Here is a 15623-nt window from a genome sequence, read left to right as displayed (position 1 = left end):
GATTGGAGTTGGATTAGTAATTGTCCCTCCTCCTCTGCAGGAGAACTGCAGATTCCTATCAAGAATCAAAGGATTCCAGCACACATTGTGACTTCATCTCGGTGGCTTTAGCAGAACTCCTTGCCTGCAGGTACTGCAGAGCAGCAGGTCTTTTAAGTGACTGTCTGAAATACAGGCCCTCAAATGATACAGCGCCCTTGAACCTGACTTGAATCATTCCCCATCAAATCCTGCTAGGGAGGAGATGTTTCACAGAGAAATTGAAGAGAAAACCAGTAAGTTACAACTCAGAAACTGGCTTTGCCTTCACAGGAACTGGTTTGGAGAGTTTATTTTTTTACTATTTAAACAAAACAAGCCTATATACCAGTAGCGTATGGACTGGCACAATGCTTCACTCCCATCACTCACTTAGCTAGAGGAGTGTTAATGGATGAATCCTGAGCATTTTGGAGTTAATCTTCATTGGTTCTGTATGCTTCTTCTATGGAAGTGCAGCCTGGATGGACCATAAGAAAGTGATAACTTTGGAGTTGCTTTGCAGATTTTTGGAAAAGACACAGTACTAACTGCAGAAGAACAGCTGGCAGAGAAATTTTCAAGCTAAATTTGGAGCTAGAATACATATGTGGAACATGGGTATGGGGTTGTAAATACAAACACAGCTGATAGATTTCTTGACAAAATAAAAATTCAGAAACTTTAATGGCACTGTTGGCACAAGAATGAGAGAATGTAATCTAGTTCTGCATACATTTAGGCTGGGAATTGGACACCTCTGAATGTCTCAGAGGAGCAATTCTGCCATAACCTGTCTGTATACAGAATGAAAAAGGGTAGGTGGTGTGAAAAATAAGGCATGACCAAATAATAGAAGCAACTACACTGTTTACCAGGAAGATAGTGTCAGTCTGTTTCATTCCTCGGGCTGTTTCACTGCTTTAAATTCTTGTTTAATGTTACCCTTGAACTGGCAGTAAAGATAACAGCCTGTTACAGGATGTGTTAGGAGTGCCTGCACTGTAAGGCCTGTTAAATTTGTTACCTCTGCACCTGCCATTGCCTGAGGAGTGCTGAGCCTGAAAACTACACCTTCTGCATGAACTTTCTACTGAAGTTACATGAACAAGAATACTGGTTCTTTCATTCTGTCTGCCATTAAAATAAAATTGTCAAATTGTAAGCTGCCTCCTGGCAGAGGCAATGAGAAACATACCTAAAAATATCTTTTCTGGTGTGTTCTAGAAAACAGTATACTCTGTATACTGCTTGGTTGGGGTTTTTTTCCCCTTTCTGACTGGCCCTCTTGGATCAGATGCTGTTACCTGTTTAAGGGAAGAAATCTTATTTATTCAATACATGCAGTAGTTTGGTAACAGTATAACCTCTTTTTAGGTTTCATTCCTGTGGAAGTGTGGTGATGCCAAAAGCTTGTTCAGCACAGGCAGAGAGGGATGCTGCACCAGGAATTTGACTCAGGACCTACTCTGCCACCATGGTTGTCCCATAGGTGACCTCCAGTACTGCTTTTGGGACATAACCCTGGCCCTGCCATCTGGCCAGAAATGTTCAGGTTCTTGAGAGCTGCTCTGAGGTTGGATGGAGAAAGAGGGTGGGGTTCTCTGGCCGAGCTCGGGGAGGCGGGAGCAGCAGGAGAGGAGGAAGCGAAAGGGGGAGGCGAGCGCCTGGAGGATCCAGCTGGGGCCACGCTGCAGTCATGGCCCAGCCCAGAGCCTGTGAGTAGCTGCCCTGGCTCTTCACTGCTCAGTGGTGGTGGGGGTTCTTTGGTTTGTCCCTGAGGGAGAGACTGGGCATGTGGGAGAGGGTGAAGGCTTGCTTTCCTGCTGGGCCTGGAGCATATCCCACGTTTCAGTGGTGATGCTGAGAAGTAATGAGTCAGTCCTGAACTGGGTGCATTGCATAAGGGGTGCCATGCTTGGCGTCATGGGAGGAAGTGAAAAAGGGAGAGGAAAGCAAATCTAACCATGTTTTGCTCTGGTATCGTGTGATCCCCATCCCACTGACGCTCTCCTCACCTGCAAATCTCTCTTCCCTAAACACTTTCTGTTTGGGGACATTCTCAGCCATCACTGAGTCCCTGCCTGTGTTCCCTGTCTTTTGGGGAACCCCAGCGTTCCTGTGTTATTTCCCCAGTCTCCCAGGGCTGGGGGCATCCCTGCAGGGAATCACAGCATCATCTGGAGGGGGGAGGATGTGATAGAGGAAGTGTCTGAACTTGCTGGCCCTGGCTTCTGTGCGTCCCCATAGCTGTGGTCGAGCTGCGAGTGGGCTGGGTGAGTTATTTGGGGAGCAGCTGTCCTGATGTCAGCTCTGCCCCCATAGCCCACTGCTGGGATTAGAAAACCCAGTTTTGGGGTGGATGCATCTGTGGCTGGAGCTCTTGCAGGGCTCAAAGCATGAGAGCAAATCTGTTAATGTGACACTTGGGCTGCAGGTCAACATCTGGTGGGAACTGTTCCTGCATCTTCAGTTCCAGCCAAGATGCTCAGCTTCAGTTCCTCTCTTGCGAGGACACAGGAGCTGTTCAAGCAGTAATTGTGGTTGCACTGTTCAACCAGCTCCTCTGCTTTTCCTTGCTGGGAAAAATTATCCCAAAATCATGCAAAAAAAAGAAAAAATGGTCTGCAGTTCCAAAGGTCAAAGTCTCTTTAACCACCTTCCCTGTCCCACATGTCCAGGTCAGGAGAAGGAGGACAGATTGCATGTAGTGAATCTCTCTACCCAGAGGCTGCGTGTGCTCCCTCCCTCAGTCCTGAGCAATTCCATGCTGAAGAGCCTTGACCTCGACAGGAACAAGCTCAGGAGCATCACTGGCATTTCTAAGCTTTGCAACCTCAAGAAGCTGATACTGTCCAAGAATGAGTTTGTGGACTTTCCCAATGAAATCCAGAGCCTGGTCTGTTTGGAGAGGCTTGAGCTGAATCAGAACCAAATCCGGATCATCCCAGAGGGGGTTTTCTCCCATCTGCCCAGGCTTAAGCACCTGCGGCTGAACAACAACCGTCTGTGTGCCCTCCCCAGGGACCTGGCAGCTTGTGGGGGCAGCCTCCAGTACCTGAACATCTCCAACAACCTGTTCCGCACTTTCCCGCAGCCCGTCCTGCAGCTGGCACGCTTACAGGAGCTCCATGTGCAGAACAACGCCCTTCGCCAGCTCCCCAGGGAGCTCTTCCAGGGACAGTCCCTGAAAATATTTAAGGCCAGTGGGAACCCTCTCCGGGAGCCGCCCAGTGAAGTGTGTGCTGGTGGCATTCAGCAGATCCGGAATTACTTCAACCAGCTTCAGCATGGTTCAGGGCAGGAGGACAAGAGGGTCAAGACCATGTTCCTGGGGGCCTCGCTGGCAGGGAAGTCTACCATCTGCAGAAGCCTGAAGCAAGGGCGATCCAAACTGGTGCCCAAGGAAGAGCGAACAGTTGGCATAGAGATCAGTGAGTTCCAGATCGAGGACTTCACATTTCTCTTCTGGGACTTTGCTGGTCAGCTGGAATACTACATGACTCACCATGTGTTCATCACCCCACAGGCGCTCGTCATCCTCGTCATCAATCTTCATATGTAAGTGCTGAGCTGGTTTGGATTCCAGGTAGAGTGGGGAAACTAAAAAGGAACTGGGGAAACTTTGCACTGCACAAATTCACACCATTTCCACTGGACCTTGAGGCCTGGTCTTCTCACCATTGGCATAGCTGGCTCTCCCTCTCCCCATTTTTGCAGATCAACCTTTTAATCCACCAGCTCTGTCATCACCTTGCCAAAGGTGTCTCTTTGGAAGGGTTGAAATAAGTATCAACTCCTTATGTGACAGCTGAACCCCATCTAAGTGGACTTGCTTTCTGCAAGAAGCAAATCCCTGTGATCCCTCCTATATCCTGTGGTGTTCCCTGAACATGGAGGGAGTATCAGGCTTGGGTTTGGTGCTACAGAGGGATGCTCTTGTCCACAGCAGGGTTTGGCTCTGCTATACCCCATAGCTTAAGGATGAGGAACTGAAGGATGAGCTTGGATACAGCCCATGTCCATGGGCTGTATCTCAGATTCTGAGATCTGAGCTCTTGTCCAGTGAGCTCCTGGGACAGAAGAGTGTGTGGTCCGGCCTGTACTGGTGGAAGTTGGTTGGAGATCCAGAGGGTGAGATGTGAATTTGGGATTTTCTTTTTCTCCCTTCCTCAGGTACCAAACTAATGACAAAACTTTCAAGGAGCTTGTTGGTTTCTGGATCAACAACCTGTCCATGCGAGTCCCAAACTCAGTGGTGCTTCCTGTGGGAACCCATGTGGACTGCTGCCAGGAGCAGGAGGTAGCAGAGAAGACACATGACATCATGGCCAGGATCACAGCCATGCTGGCAGAGAGAAAAAGCAACCTTGCTCACTTCATCAACAACCTGGAGGGCAGTGAGGAGCCCAAGTTTTACGTGGACCAGTGGGAGAGGCTGAAGGAGATGGAGAGCTGCAAGTTAACTGTAGGGCTGAGATTATCCTGGCTTCCGGCTGGCTGAGGTCACCCAGCTGTCTCTGGCAGCCCAGTGTGCTACTGGCTGAGGGGACCTGGTGCAAATGCATCAGGCCACTGCTGCAGCCCCTCCCCAGGCTGGGGTGGATGTGGTAACCCCTGGCTGTGACCTGTAGGGTCCTTGTCCTTGTAGGTGATGGGCATCTCCTCCTGTGGCTTGTAGCAAGTGCCTGAGGAGGAGTGTGAGGGGTGATTTTCAGGAGCTGCTGTAGAACAGAGGTGTGAAGGAAGTGCCTCTGAAGCTGAGCCAGTGGCTTCTCTCACCCTGGGTGATCTCATGGGCATTAGGTCCTTCCTTTACCTCACAGGCTAACAAACTCCTCTGGATGTGCTTTTGTCAGGTATGTGCTTCCTCTTTTCCAGATCTTAAACTTAGTTGCTGTCAACTGCACGGATCACCGTGACATCAGAGAGCTCGAGGCCACTATTTTGAAGCATGTGAGGAATGAGGAGCTCTTCCCGGAGGTTGTCCGAGTGCTGCCGCCCGTCTACAGGCAGGTGGAAGCTGCCATCGCGGATATTGCAGGGAGCGAGGAGGTGGCCGACCATGGTGAGCGCTCTGTCACCTCTGCCACGCCTTTCTGGGAGGAGCTCCTGTCCTGTGCCTGGGACCGGCTCTCTCCAGTGCTTTCCTGAATTGGGGATGGGCTGCCCAGTGCTTGCTGCACCCTCTGGCCCTGTTTATGTGGCAGTGGAGTCACTGCTGAAGACCTTGCAGTGTTCATGCTGAGCACACCTCACAGGTCTGGTTTCTTGGTTTGCAGTGATGTTTTTTGTTCTCCCTGTAAAAGCAATTAAAAACATCTTACAGGAAGGAGCTCCACAGCTTTAATGCAACTCTGTGGTTTTCAAATCTACATCCTGCTAACTTTATTTAATGGCCCCTACCCTTCCCTAGACCCTTTTTCCTTGTGACTTAGCAGAGCCAGCAGGCAGCTCCAGCCCCTTGCTAATATACCTAAAGCAGGTATTAATTCCACCAATTCCCAGTGCCATCTCTGGCCCCTCTGGCCACCGTAAGATTAGAGAACGAGGAGCAAATGCTTTTCTTTTGTGGAGACAAGCCAGATTTTGTTGCGTGTCTCTCTGCATTGCTGAATGGCACTCTGAGGTTTAACTGGCAGTCTGAGGTTTTCTGGCTAGAAACAAACTTGCTTCCTCAAACAATAATAAAAAAAAAGAACAGCATTAGCTTTGTTTTTCAGAAAGTCCTGGCAGGCTGTTCCCACTGCTGAAGCAAGGCAAAGTTGTGGGAGCTTCAGGGTGTCAGCTGGACAGCTGAGGAGAGGCAGAACATTTTTGGTCACAGTCACCAAGCACACTGATCCCAGCTACTTCCCCAGGGATGGCATAGGTGACAAGGGTGTTTGGTGGCTCTCTGAAGCATCTGCCTTGGAATGCTGTGTCTGATAGATGCATGCTGAGCTCCTGCATCTCCCTCTAGGCATGATGGACCTCCAGTACCTACTCAGCAAACTTTCCCAGCGTGAGAACTTGGCCAGCCTGAGCAGAGAGCTCCTCCAGGACATCCTGCGGTACCTCCACCGCATCGGGCTCGTCGTGTGGTATGAGGAAATCAAGCACTTGGAAAGCACCGTCTTCCTCCAGCCTACATTTTTAATAACCATGTTCAAGGTGAAAGTGGGGATCAGGACCATCTCTGTAGAGCCCAAGTTCTGCAGCTTTGCTGAGCTTCTCTCACTGCCACCTCGTGTCTCCTTCTCTTCCCATGCAGCTCCTGGTGCGGCACCAGCTCGTCCAGCAGCTGGAGAGCATCTCTGTGGAGACGCTGATCGGGGAACACGCCACCATCAGAGACAGGGCCAACTGGGTGTGGACCTTCAAGTCCAAGGCAATGCTGTGCCACCAGGCTGTGCGTGCCTTGGTGAAGCACCAGCTCTGTTCGGAAGGCATGTGGGATGTCTTTGAGGAAATCATGGGACACAGGCCTCACAGAGGGAGAGGGAAGCTCTTCAGCCTTCTGGAGCACTTTGAGCTCTGCCTGGAGGTGAAGCACACTGAGGCACTCAACCCACAGGCCAGGGAGTTTGTGCCTGGGAAGCCATGGGAGACAACACAGAGCCAAGGCATGTCCTGGTACTTGTTCCCAACATATCTAAACCAGACAGAGGAAGTGTCTGAGGTCTGGGGAGGAGATCACCCCGAGGACCTCCACATCCGTGCCTACTTCTCACCCGAAATACCTGAGGGCTTCTTCCAGAGGTAAGCACTGGTTTCTGGCCATCAGTGAGGTTGTGGGATTGAGTTTGCTCGGTGCAGTGCCAGGATGACTCTCAGCAAGCCCTTGGCTCTTGAGACTGTGTCTCCTGAGGCCTGAGGCTGGGAGTCAAGATACCAGGGTGGCTTCTCAGCTGTGCCACACACGTGTAGGGCCCTGGGTGAACCCCTTGCAATGTTCACTGCCTGGATGTGAGCAAAGGCCACACTCCTTCTGGTTCCCCTTTCATCTCAGGGGGTGTTTGGCTAATCTGTGCCCATCCTGGCAGGCAGAGGTCTCACAGTCTCACCCAAGAATGTTCTAGTTTCTATGGGTGTTGCAACTGTACCAGTTTTTGGAACTTCTCCTGGTTTTCTGGACTTGTGTCTAGAGTTTTATCTGATGGTGTTGTGGTTAAACCCCAACTGGCAACCAAACACCACAGAGCCACTCGCTCACTCTCCCCAGCTGGACTGGGGAGAGAATCAGAAAAGTGAGAAAACTCATGGGTTGAGATAAAGACAGTTTAATAGTTGAAATAAATTATAATAATAACAGTAATAGTGATAATAATATTGTAATGAAAAGGAAATCAGCAAAGAGAGAAATTAAACCCAAGAAGAACAGGTGATGCAAATACAAAACAATTGCTCAGCACTAACCAACTCATGCCCAGCCTGTTCCCAAGCAATGGTCCCCCAGCTGGCTCTCCCCCAGGTTTATATGTTGAGCATGATGCCACTGCATATGGGATAACCCTTTGGTCATTTGGGGTCAGCTCTCCTGGCTGTCCCTTCCCAGCTTCTTGTACATTCCAAGCCCCCTCGCTGGCAGGGCAGCCTGAGGACCTGAAAAACCCTTGACTTGAGGTAAGCCCTGCTCAGCAGCAACTAAAACATCAGTGTGTTATCCACATCATTCTCGTCCTAAATGCAAAGCACAGCACTGTACCGGCTGTTAGGAAGAAAATAAACTCCACTCCAGACAAAACCAGGACAAGATGGCCAGCTCTGGGAGGATCTCTTGCTTTAAGAGGCCGTTGAGCTGCTTGAGCTTTCAGTAGGGGAAGGTCCTCATTTGGTGTCTGTTCTTACTGAAACTTGGTTCATATTTTCAAGTCCATCCAGTTTTTCCAGCATTAGGGATAAACTAGGAGAAAAGTGATGAAAGCCATGGGCAATTTCCTTGCAGATTCCTGGTGAAAGCTTGCTCCTTCTATTCCACACACTGGGTGGCCAAGGTGACCTGCCTGCTTGTATGCAATGGCAAACCTCTGCTGATCAAAGAGAATAACCAGAGGGCCTACAGCTACCTGGAGCTCCGCAGCAGAAAGCCATCAGAAAGGACGGGTAAGATCCTTGATCCATATTTCATGACTCCCAACTCCATGTCTCTCCTTAGCTCTGCTCCTGCCACCTCCAACCCTATGGGAAGTGTCCCAAGAGGCCTCTGCCACATGCCCTAGTCTGGCCTGGGTCCACCAGCACTCCACTTAAAGGTTTCCCCTTTCTCCATGGAATTCTGTTCAGGACTCCTCTAGAGGTATCACATGCAAGTGGAAAGCCAAGTTTTCATTCTCATCATGGAGCAAATGGGTTGTCCTTCCCCAGAAGACCCCAGCAGAGAGCAGTCTAAGGCTGGATCTGCAAGTAATAAGCAAAGGGGCCACCCAAGTTGGGGAGCTCTTCCAATGTATCATTAAATTCCTTATGGAAGTTTGGTTAACTGGGGACGGAGCCAGTCTGACAGATGAGGCTGTGGGTTGTGTGGGTCACCACAGAATGTCCTGGGCTGCTATGGCTGAAGGCTGTAAGAAAGAGACATTCTCCTTTTGCCTGGAAGGGTTCCAGTTTGCCTGGGATTTCCTCGTGGCAGTTGTGCTCATCACCCAGAAGCTCGCTGAGGAGTGGCCGGGGCTGCACGTGTGTGTGAAATCTCCCTGCCGAACGTCCGGCTGTCCTGCAGAGTTCCTCTGGCCAGACATGGATGGCACAGGTGCCACGTACGTACACACTGTGCCCTCCCAGCAAGGGTGGGGCCCAGTGGTCACTACTGCAATGCTGGTGAGGCTGCTCAGCTTCTAAAAGCCACGTGAAATTAGTCATGAAACTCACCAGGCACCACAGCGCCCTTCTCCCAACCATAGCAGCTCGTGTCCCATGTGGTGTTAACACTTACTGGTGCGGGAAATTGGAGCATGGAGGAAAAGGTGAAGAAGCTGGGACTCTGGGGCTCAGGCACATAATGCTCACTCTGGACATGTGCCCACATGTCCCTGTTTCATGAGGAGCTGAAGGTGCTCAGGCACCTGGGAGGGCAGCGGATGTCCCACCGACAGCTGCACCTCAGGTCAGGGTGGGAAGAGCAAACCTATTCCATTGCCTTAGCATCACATTCCATGGGAAGTGCTGAGAGCAGCTCCTGCTCCTTCTTTCCTGGCCTTTTTCCTCCACAGGACAAAGGAAGATGTTAAAACCTGTGGGACATGTGGGCACCGGTTTGGTGCAGAGCTGCTCCTGCCCAAAGGTGAGCCCAGTGTCCCGAGTTTGTGCCACTGCTCTGCTCAGGGGAAAGAGGGCTGAGAGTTTCATGGGGCTAAGGGTGTCCCATTCCCACAGTACCCAGGCCACTGGAGGAGCCCCCAGCACAGCCCTCTGCTCACTATTATGTGACAAGCTACGGGACCACCACCTTTGGGCCCAGCAGCATCCAGGTCACTCGGCAGGTAAGGACACTGCTACCCCTCCTTGCCCAGGGACCAACAGCGATGGTCAGCCTCCTGAAATGAGGGGGTGCAGTTGCCTGTAGCGTGGGGAGGGCACACCCCATCTTCAGGCAGCCCTCTGGTTTCCACACTCCTCCCTAAGACACCACCCCCTCTGCACCTCTGAGCTGGTGGTCTGGGTGTTCCGTGTTGTACTTACTGCCTTATTTTTCCAGAACATCTCCAGTGAGTAACTCTGGGCAGTGCTCAATGAAGAATTACTTTTGTTTAGCCCAGGCCAAGCTGTCCTCAACACATTCTGCTCGCGAGTCATGTTTGCAGCCTTAATGCATGAGAATAAATGCATTGATAAATGCATCCCTTCACACTGGGAAGTCACCTCATCCACTCAAATTTAAGGGGAAGAAGGTGCTGGTAAAGCTCTCTGATACCAGCCCACCCCTGCCAGCAGGGACTTTGCTGAGACAAGGCTGGGCACGGACTCCCATGGTTTTGGGGGGTAGAAGGGGGTGGTGAAGATTTCAGACTGATAGCAGAGGCAGATATCCAGGCAAGAGAGAACTACATTTCTATATATATATATATTTTTTGACTTGGAAAAATTAAGAAAATACATCTGTAAATTACCACACTCCACAGAAACACCCACTAGAAGCTGACAGAGAGGAAAAGCAAAGTGTGACCTCCAGGACTGGTCATTGAAGTGGTCCTTGGGTTGGGGGGTGCTGGTTTGCAGAGCCTGGGATGCCCAGTAGTCCTGCTGCCCGTGCCAGGGCCGTGGGGAGCGGGGCAGGAGGGCTCAGCCCAGCTGCATGTTGTACTGCTCGATGAGCTCCATGAGGTCAAAGGAGTTGGAGAGCTGCAGGCTGATGGTGCGGCTGTCCAGGGAGGAGGCTCCCTCCTGCAGCACCTGCTCGTACCAGTATTCACAGAACTTGGGCACCAGCTGCAGCAGCAAAACATTGGGGTTAGGGGAAGCTGCCTGATATAGCTGCAAAAACCTGCATAGCCCTGTCCTCCTGGAGTGCAGGGAGGAGATGTCTGGGGCACCCTTTGTCTGCCCCAACCCCTGAGGGTCCCTGTCCCTGGGCAGCTGCCTTCCACACCATCCCACCCACACCCCGAGTGTTCTCTGGCCCATTCTCTACCCATGTTTTCCCTGGTCCCCAAGGGTTCCCACCCTGGTCATGCAGCCCCTCATGCCACCAAGGGTCCCCCTCCCCTGTCATTCAATTCCTCCACCTCTCTCAGCCCCCAAGGTACCCCCTCCTTGGGTATCCAGATGTCCATCTGCCCCAGATCCTGAGAGCTCCCAAATCTCCATCTCCACTACACACTCAGGGCCTCCCTCCTTGTGCACCCAAGCACTCGCCTCCCCTGACCCCGGAGGCTCTCCCTGCCCAGTCCCTGAGGAAACTCCATCTCCTCTCTATCACCTAGGAGTCCCCATCCCTGAGCACCCAGAATCCCACCTGCCTCAGTCCACAAGGCTCCTCTTCAGTCACCCAGACCCTCCATCTCCCACCCAACTCGACCTCGAGGGTCCCCCTCCTCAGGCACCCAGAGTCCCAGCTCCCCTGGCTCCATGAGTCTCTCCCCTTCCCTGGGGAGCAGTGGGATAGTGGTGGGTTTTGGCTACTGCACCTTGACCAGGATGAGCTTGGACTCCTTAGGCTTGGCCTTGGAGAAGGCCTGCCCAAAGCAGAGGTAGATGGTGAAGTCAGGGGATCGCCGCCTTTGGCCGTTGCGGAAGTCCCTCAGCTCTGTGAGGCAAAACAGGGCTCAGCTTTGTGGTGAGCCTGTGGTACAGAGGGGCTGGGAGGGTTTGGATGCTTGTAACATCCTGGGGCTGGCTCCCATGAGCCCCAGACCAGGCTGGGCAGGAAAAAATACACGGAGAACTACGTGACACCCCTACCCACCTGTGCAAAACTTATTGAAGTCAAAGATAGGCGTTTCCTGGTCCCGGTAGAGCAGGTTAGGTGGGGGCTCCTCGACCCCCTCGAGCTGCTGGGACAAGGCCCAGAACACCTTGCACTTCTCCCGGCGGGTGGCAAAGACCTTGTGGGCGCGTTGCTCCAGCTGCAGCCCCACCACGCCCAGCACCTCCTGGGTGATGCGCCGCTGCTTGCTGTCGGGCAGGCCGGCGGGGCTGGGGAAGCGCACCACGTGCCAGGGGCACGGCAGGCTGGGGCACTGGTACGTCAGCAGGCAGCTGCCCCCCACCACCTCCCGGTGGGACTCCTTCCCCCGGTAGTAGATGGTGACATCCAGGTTGCCATCTGCACCAGGAAGTGATCAGCGGCCGCATCCTCCAAACCAAAACGTTCCCCCTCCCCAAAGCACCCCCCCAAGCACATTTACTGTTAATAACTGTTAATTACTCTTAATTATTGTTAATAATCATTTATAGCTATTAATAATTGATAACCCTCACCTGTGTTATCCACCAGCGGCCGTGGCTGTGGCACGGGACTGATGGTGGGCACGAACACCGTCGCCTCCACTGCGTACTGCATGGGGACCGTGCCCTCCGTCAGGTGGCATGGCGGTGGCATGGCCCCTGCAGCAGGAGATGAGCAGCACTGTATCACCATTCCAGATGCCACCCTGGCCTGTTCCCACCCCATTATGGCATTCCCACAGCCAGGGCCAAATCCTGTCCCACGGCACCCACCTGTCTCCTCTGGTGGCATGAGGCCCGTTGGTTGGCAGGTGTCCAAGGCGGGCTGCTCCACCGTGGGCACCCACTGTGGAAATGTCATGGGAGGGAAGCAGCTGTTTTGGCTGGTGTCTGTGTAAGGCTGGAGCAGGGTGTCCTGGTGAGGCTGGAGCACAATGTCCTGGTGGGGAGTGTCTCCTGCAGGGAAACCAAGCAGGGTTTGGTGCTGGGAAAAGTGCTGGGAAAGGTGCTGGGATCACTCACCCAGGCAGTCACCAACCCTGCACCCCGCGAGCAGAGCTGGTCTCACCTGTGGGCACCCAGGATGGGGCCAGCGAGCCAAGGTCATGGGGAGAGATGTCACACTGCTGCAGCAGCTGCTCCAGAATCGGGAGCTCTGTGGGGTCGATGCTTTCTAAGGGGGAGCACAGTGGGTAGGATGTCTCACAGCCACAAAACCAGCCCCAGCAGAGCCTAGTGGGTGTCCTCTCCCCAAAAAAAGATTGTGGGACTAGTGCTTACCTGGGACAGCGATGGCTGAGGCCATGTCTTGGGGGTGGAGCTCCAGCTGGAAAGGGAAGGAGAATGGAACCTTACTGCTGTGGTTGCCAGGCACCCAGCCTCCCCCAGCCCACGTTTTGGCCAGGTGCTGGGCTGCAGCTTGGGAGCAGTGCTTGTTGAGTGGCAGCAGGGACCCCCCCGGCCTGCTGTGCCCACCCAGCTACCTGCAGCTGCTGTTGTGCTGCCTTCTGGTCCACCACAGGGTTGGGAATGTTGGAATCTCCATCCTTGCTGTCCTGGAGGGCGGCTGAAAGGAGAGCACCAGGAATGGGAGGCCCTGAGATTGCCCACCCCATCCAACACAGCCCCTCCATGGAGCGAGGCTCACCTGAGACAATGGAGAAGACCTTGTGGGGGTCATCACCACACTTGGAATTGTCCTGTTCCAGCTTGAACAAGTGGGTGCTGCTCAGGGCACAGCGGAAGTTGGTCTTCCACTTGGCCGGGTCCTCGAAGCCTTCCTCATACCGCCCACTGACCTTTGCCCAGGCCTGGGGGTGCAGGGAGGGGAACATGGGGTCCCTGGCTCCATGAGAAGGGAGGTTTCCAGGGATGACTGGTCTTCCCCCACCTCCCCAGCTCCCAGCCTGAAGACCTCAGCTTGCGGCTGGTCACTATCCTACCCCACGCACCTTGAAAATCCTGAGGCTGCCGCTGGCAACCCCTACCTCACCCACCTGGTGGATCTCCACGTCCCTGCTGGCGACACTCATGCCACCCACCTTGAAGACCTCCAGGTCACTGCTGGTGATGTCTTTCCTGGCGTTGTGCTTCCAGGGGACACGGAACATGGTGTGGGCAGAGTCGATCCAGCGCAGCCCCTGGTAGCTCCCGCTGTCGATGGCGCTCAGCAGCCACGGTCCGAACCGCAGCTTCTGGGGTTCCCTGCGGGCGGGGACCGTCACCTGGGGGAACCGGGCCACCCGGAGACGGCCACCCGGGGGAGCTGGGCGCCGCTTACCCCTCCTTCTCCGGCGCTGCCATGGTGCGCCGTCCGCAGAGCCGCTGTGCCGTGCCGTGCCGTGCCGTGCCGGGCGGTGACCTCGGCGCTGGGGGCGGCCGCCTCTTTCCCGATGCTTTATCCGCCCCTCCCGTTTTCCTGGAAATCACGTGTCCCTTCCGAAAGTGAAAGTGCCGCGGCTCCCGGCGGGGCGGAGTTGCCGCTGCCGGGGGTGCCCGAGCGATGCTCCGGCCCCGGCCGCGCCGCTGCGCACCCCGCGCACGGCCCTGCCCAGAGTATCAGAAATTAAAATTAATAAACCGGACCTAAAGCTGAGCGTGGGAATCCCGCAGCGCGGGGGGTCGGCCGCACCCACTCCAGCCGGGGCTTCCCGGAGCTGGAAACCCCCGGGCCGTGTCCAGATGTTTATTTTAATCCTTCTTCTCCCTACTGCTTTGGCTTGCACGCTAAGGCCGTGCTGCCAAAAATGACAACCCAACAAAGGCCAAAGTGCGGCGGGCAGCGCCCGGCACCGGGGCAGAGGCGAAGCAGCCCATGGCCCCGACAGGAAGGGGGTCAAGGGCAGCAAGAGGGATGGCCCGGCTCTTCCCTGAGCCCTTTGAGCTGTGTGGGGAGCAGCAAAAACAACCCGAACTCCCCGAGAGGTTCCTTACCCAAGGGCCAGGAAGGGGTGGAGGGGTCAGTGGGGCTGGAGTGTGGGACTGCAGCCTTTTTCCCAATGTGCAGCTTGTTTTTGAGGAAATATCTTTTTCCAGGAACTCCCTACTGCCTACTAGGCACTCTACATGGTTTTTCACAACACTGCCAGTTGTTTCCCAGGAAATTCCCACTTCCTTCCTAAAAAAATCCCGCATTGCTCTCCAGGAAATTTCCCAGTTGCTTTGCAGGCTATTTCTTCCTTGTTTCCTGGGAAATGTCTTCGTTGCTTTCTAGAGTCCTCCATCCCTGTCTACGATTTTCCCCTCTGCTTAGAGGATGGATCTCCATTGCTTTCCTGGGAAATTTCCACATGACTGTTACTCCCTGGTGAGAGGAAAGCTCATGTGTTTACAATTTGCTGGGTACAGGTTGGATGTTAATGTCTTTGAAAAGAGTCCCAATGTCTCTGCTGACCTTGGGCAGCAGGTTTGTAGCAGAGTTCAGGCAGTTCTGCTCCTGAAACAGACAAGGGTCTGCAGTGCCTGAGTTTCTGAACTTTAGGGTAGCTTCAAGGTGGGATTTGTGGGAGGTGGCTCTGGAAGGCTGAACCTTCCTGGTGCCTCAGCCAATGGGGAAAGGGAGAGGGCAACATGTGGCGGGAATTCAGGATAAAAGGAGGGTGCCCCGTCTGAAACCTCGAGAGAGAAAATGCCACAGGTGGCTACCCTGGTGGAGTTTCTCACTTTATTCGAATAAAGTTGAAGAACTCCTCTGCCTCCTTTTTGGACACAAACCTCTGGTGTTTGTGGATTTTCCTCACACTGGGAAGCAAGAAATTCTTTCCCAAGAATTATCATTCATCCTCTCCAGGCAATTCCCCTTTTGCACCACCAATTCCTCCTTTGCATTATGGGAAATTTCCCCTCTCGGAAATGTCACTGTCACTTTCTTACACAATGTCACTTCTGCTTTTCAGGAATTTCCCAGGTATTTGAGGGAATTTCCTCCTTGCTTTCATGGAATTTCCCTCCTTTTATTTCTAGGCTATCCCCCCTATAGCCTTGTAGGAAATTCCCCCATTGCTTTCTAGAAATCCCCTGAATATTTCCCCCTTTGTTTTCAAGGACTTGCCCCTAGTTCTCACATGGAAATTCCTACATTGTCTTATAGAAATTGTCTTGTCCCCTTTGTTATCCAGGATATTCAGCTTTCTAGGATGGTTTCTTTTTGTGCTCCAAGAATTCTCCTTTTGGTTGCCAGGATTTTTCCTTTTATTTTGCAGAAATTTTCCCCCAGGGTTTTAGGAAATTTCATCCTTCTG

General features: G+C 53.2%; 2 protein-coding genes across 4 annotated transcripts; one reads left to right on the top strand and one right to left on the bottom strand.

Moving 5' to 3' along the window:
• The first annotated feature begins 25 nt into the window (after nt 1-25).
• On the top strand, nt 26-9844 carry LOC129121810 (malignant fibrous histiocytoma-amplified sequence 1 homolog). Of its 2 annotated transcripts, XM_077179959.1 has the most exons (12): nt 26-275; nt 1396-1736; nt 2700-3579; nt 4195-4486; nt 4900-5086; nt 5981-6171; nt 6272-6759; nt 7946-8103; nt 8597-8756; nt 9210-9280; nt 9373-9479; nt 9695-9844. In XM_077179959.1, exons 2-12 carry the CDS (start codon nt 1718-1720, stop codon nt 9710-9712), a joined length of 2571 nt encoding a protein of 856 aa, XP_077036074.1. In that variant the 5' UTR covers nt 26-275; nt 1396-1717; the 3' UTR covers nt 9713-9844. The 2 variants fall into 2 exon arrangements, with proteins under 2 accessions (XP_077036074.1, XP_077036073.1); XM_077179958.1 differs by having other exon boundaries at nt 9373-9844.
• A 200-nt stretch (nt 9845-10044) lies between these two features.
• Nucleotides 10045-13914, bottom strand: IRF7 (interferon regulatory factor 7). Of its 2 annotated transcripts, XM_054635319.2 has the most exons (11): nt 13664-13914; nt 13425-13587; nt 13031-13193; nt 12867-12949; nt 12664-12709; nt 12452-12556; nt 12157-12339; nt 11917-12042; nt 11402-11761; nt 11124-11242; nt 10045-10425 (listed from the first exon to the last, which is right to left on the bottom strand). In XM_054635319.2, exons 1-11 carry the CDS (start codon nt 13684-13686, stop codon nt 10279-10281), a joined length of 1518 nt encoding a protein of 505 aa, XP_054491294.2. In that variant the 5' UTR covers nt 13687-13914; the 3' UTR covers nt 10045-10278. The 2 variants fall into 2 exon arrangements, with proteins under 2 accessions (XP_054491294.2, XP_054491296.2); XM_054635321.2 differs by lacking the exons at nt 12867-12949; nt 13031-13193 and having other exon boundaries at nt 13664-13886.
• Between the last annotated feature and the right edge of the window lie 1709 nt (nt 13915-15623).

Source organism: Agelaius phoeniceus, chromosome 6 (assembly GCF_051311805.1).
Source record: "Agelaius phoeniceus isolate bAgePho1 chromosome 6, bAgePho1.hap1, whole genome shotgun sequence".
Classification (NCBI taxonomy): Eukaryota; Metazoa; Chordata; class Aves; order Passeriformes; family Icteridae; genus Agelaius; species Agelaius phoeniceus.
Note: the sequence above shows the minus strand (reverse complement) of the source record. Positions and strands in the feature narration are given on the sequence as shown.

Coding starts and splice junctions, on each gene's coding strand:
- LOC129121810 (XM_077179958.1), top strand. Junction 4,487..4,899: donor TGGAGAGCTGCAAGTTAACT/GTAGGGCTGAGA, acceptor CCTCTTTTCCAG/ATCTTAAACTTAGTTGCTGT. Junction 6,172..6,271: donor TTTTAATAACCATGTTCAAG/GTGAAAGTGGGG, acceptor CTTCCCATGCAG/CTCCTGGTGCGGCACCAGCT.
- IRF7 (XM_054635319.2), bottom strand. CDS start 13,686: ATGGCAGCGCCGGAGAAGGAGGG. Junction 13,588..13,663: donor GCAGCGCCGGAGAAGGAGGG/GTAAGCGGCGCC, acceptor CCCCGCCCGCAG/GGAACCCCAGAAGCTGCGGT. Junction 11,243..11,401: donor CTTCAATAAGTTTTGCACAG/GTGGGTAGGGGT, acceptor TTTGCCTCACAG/AGCTGAGGGACTTCCGCAAC.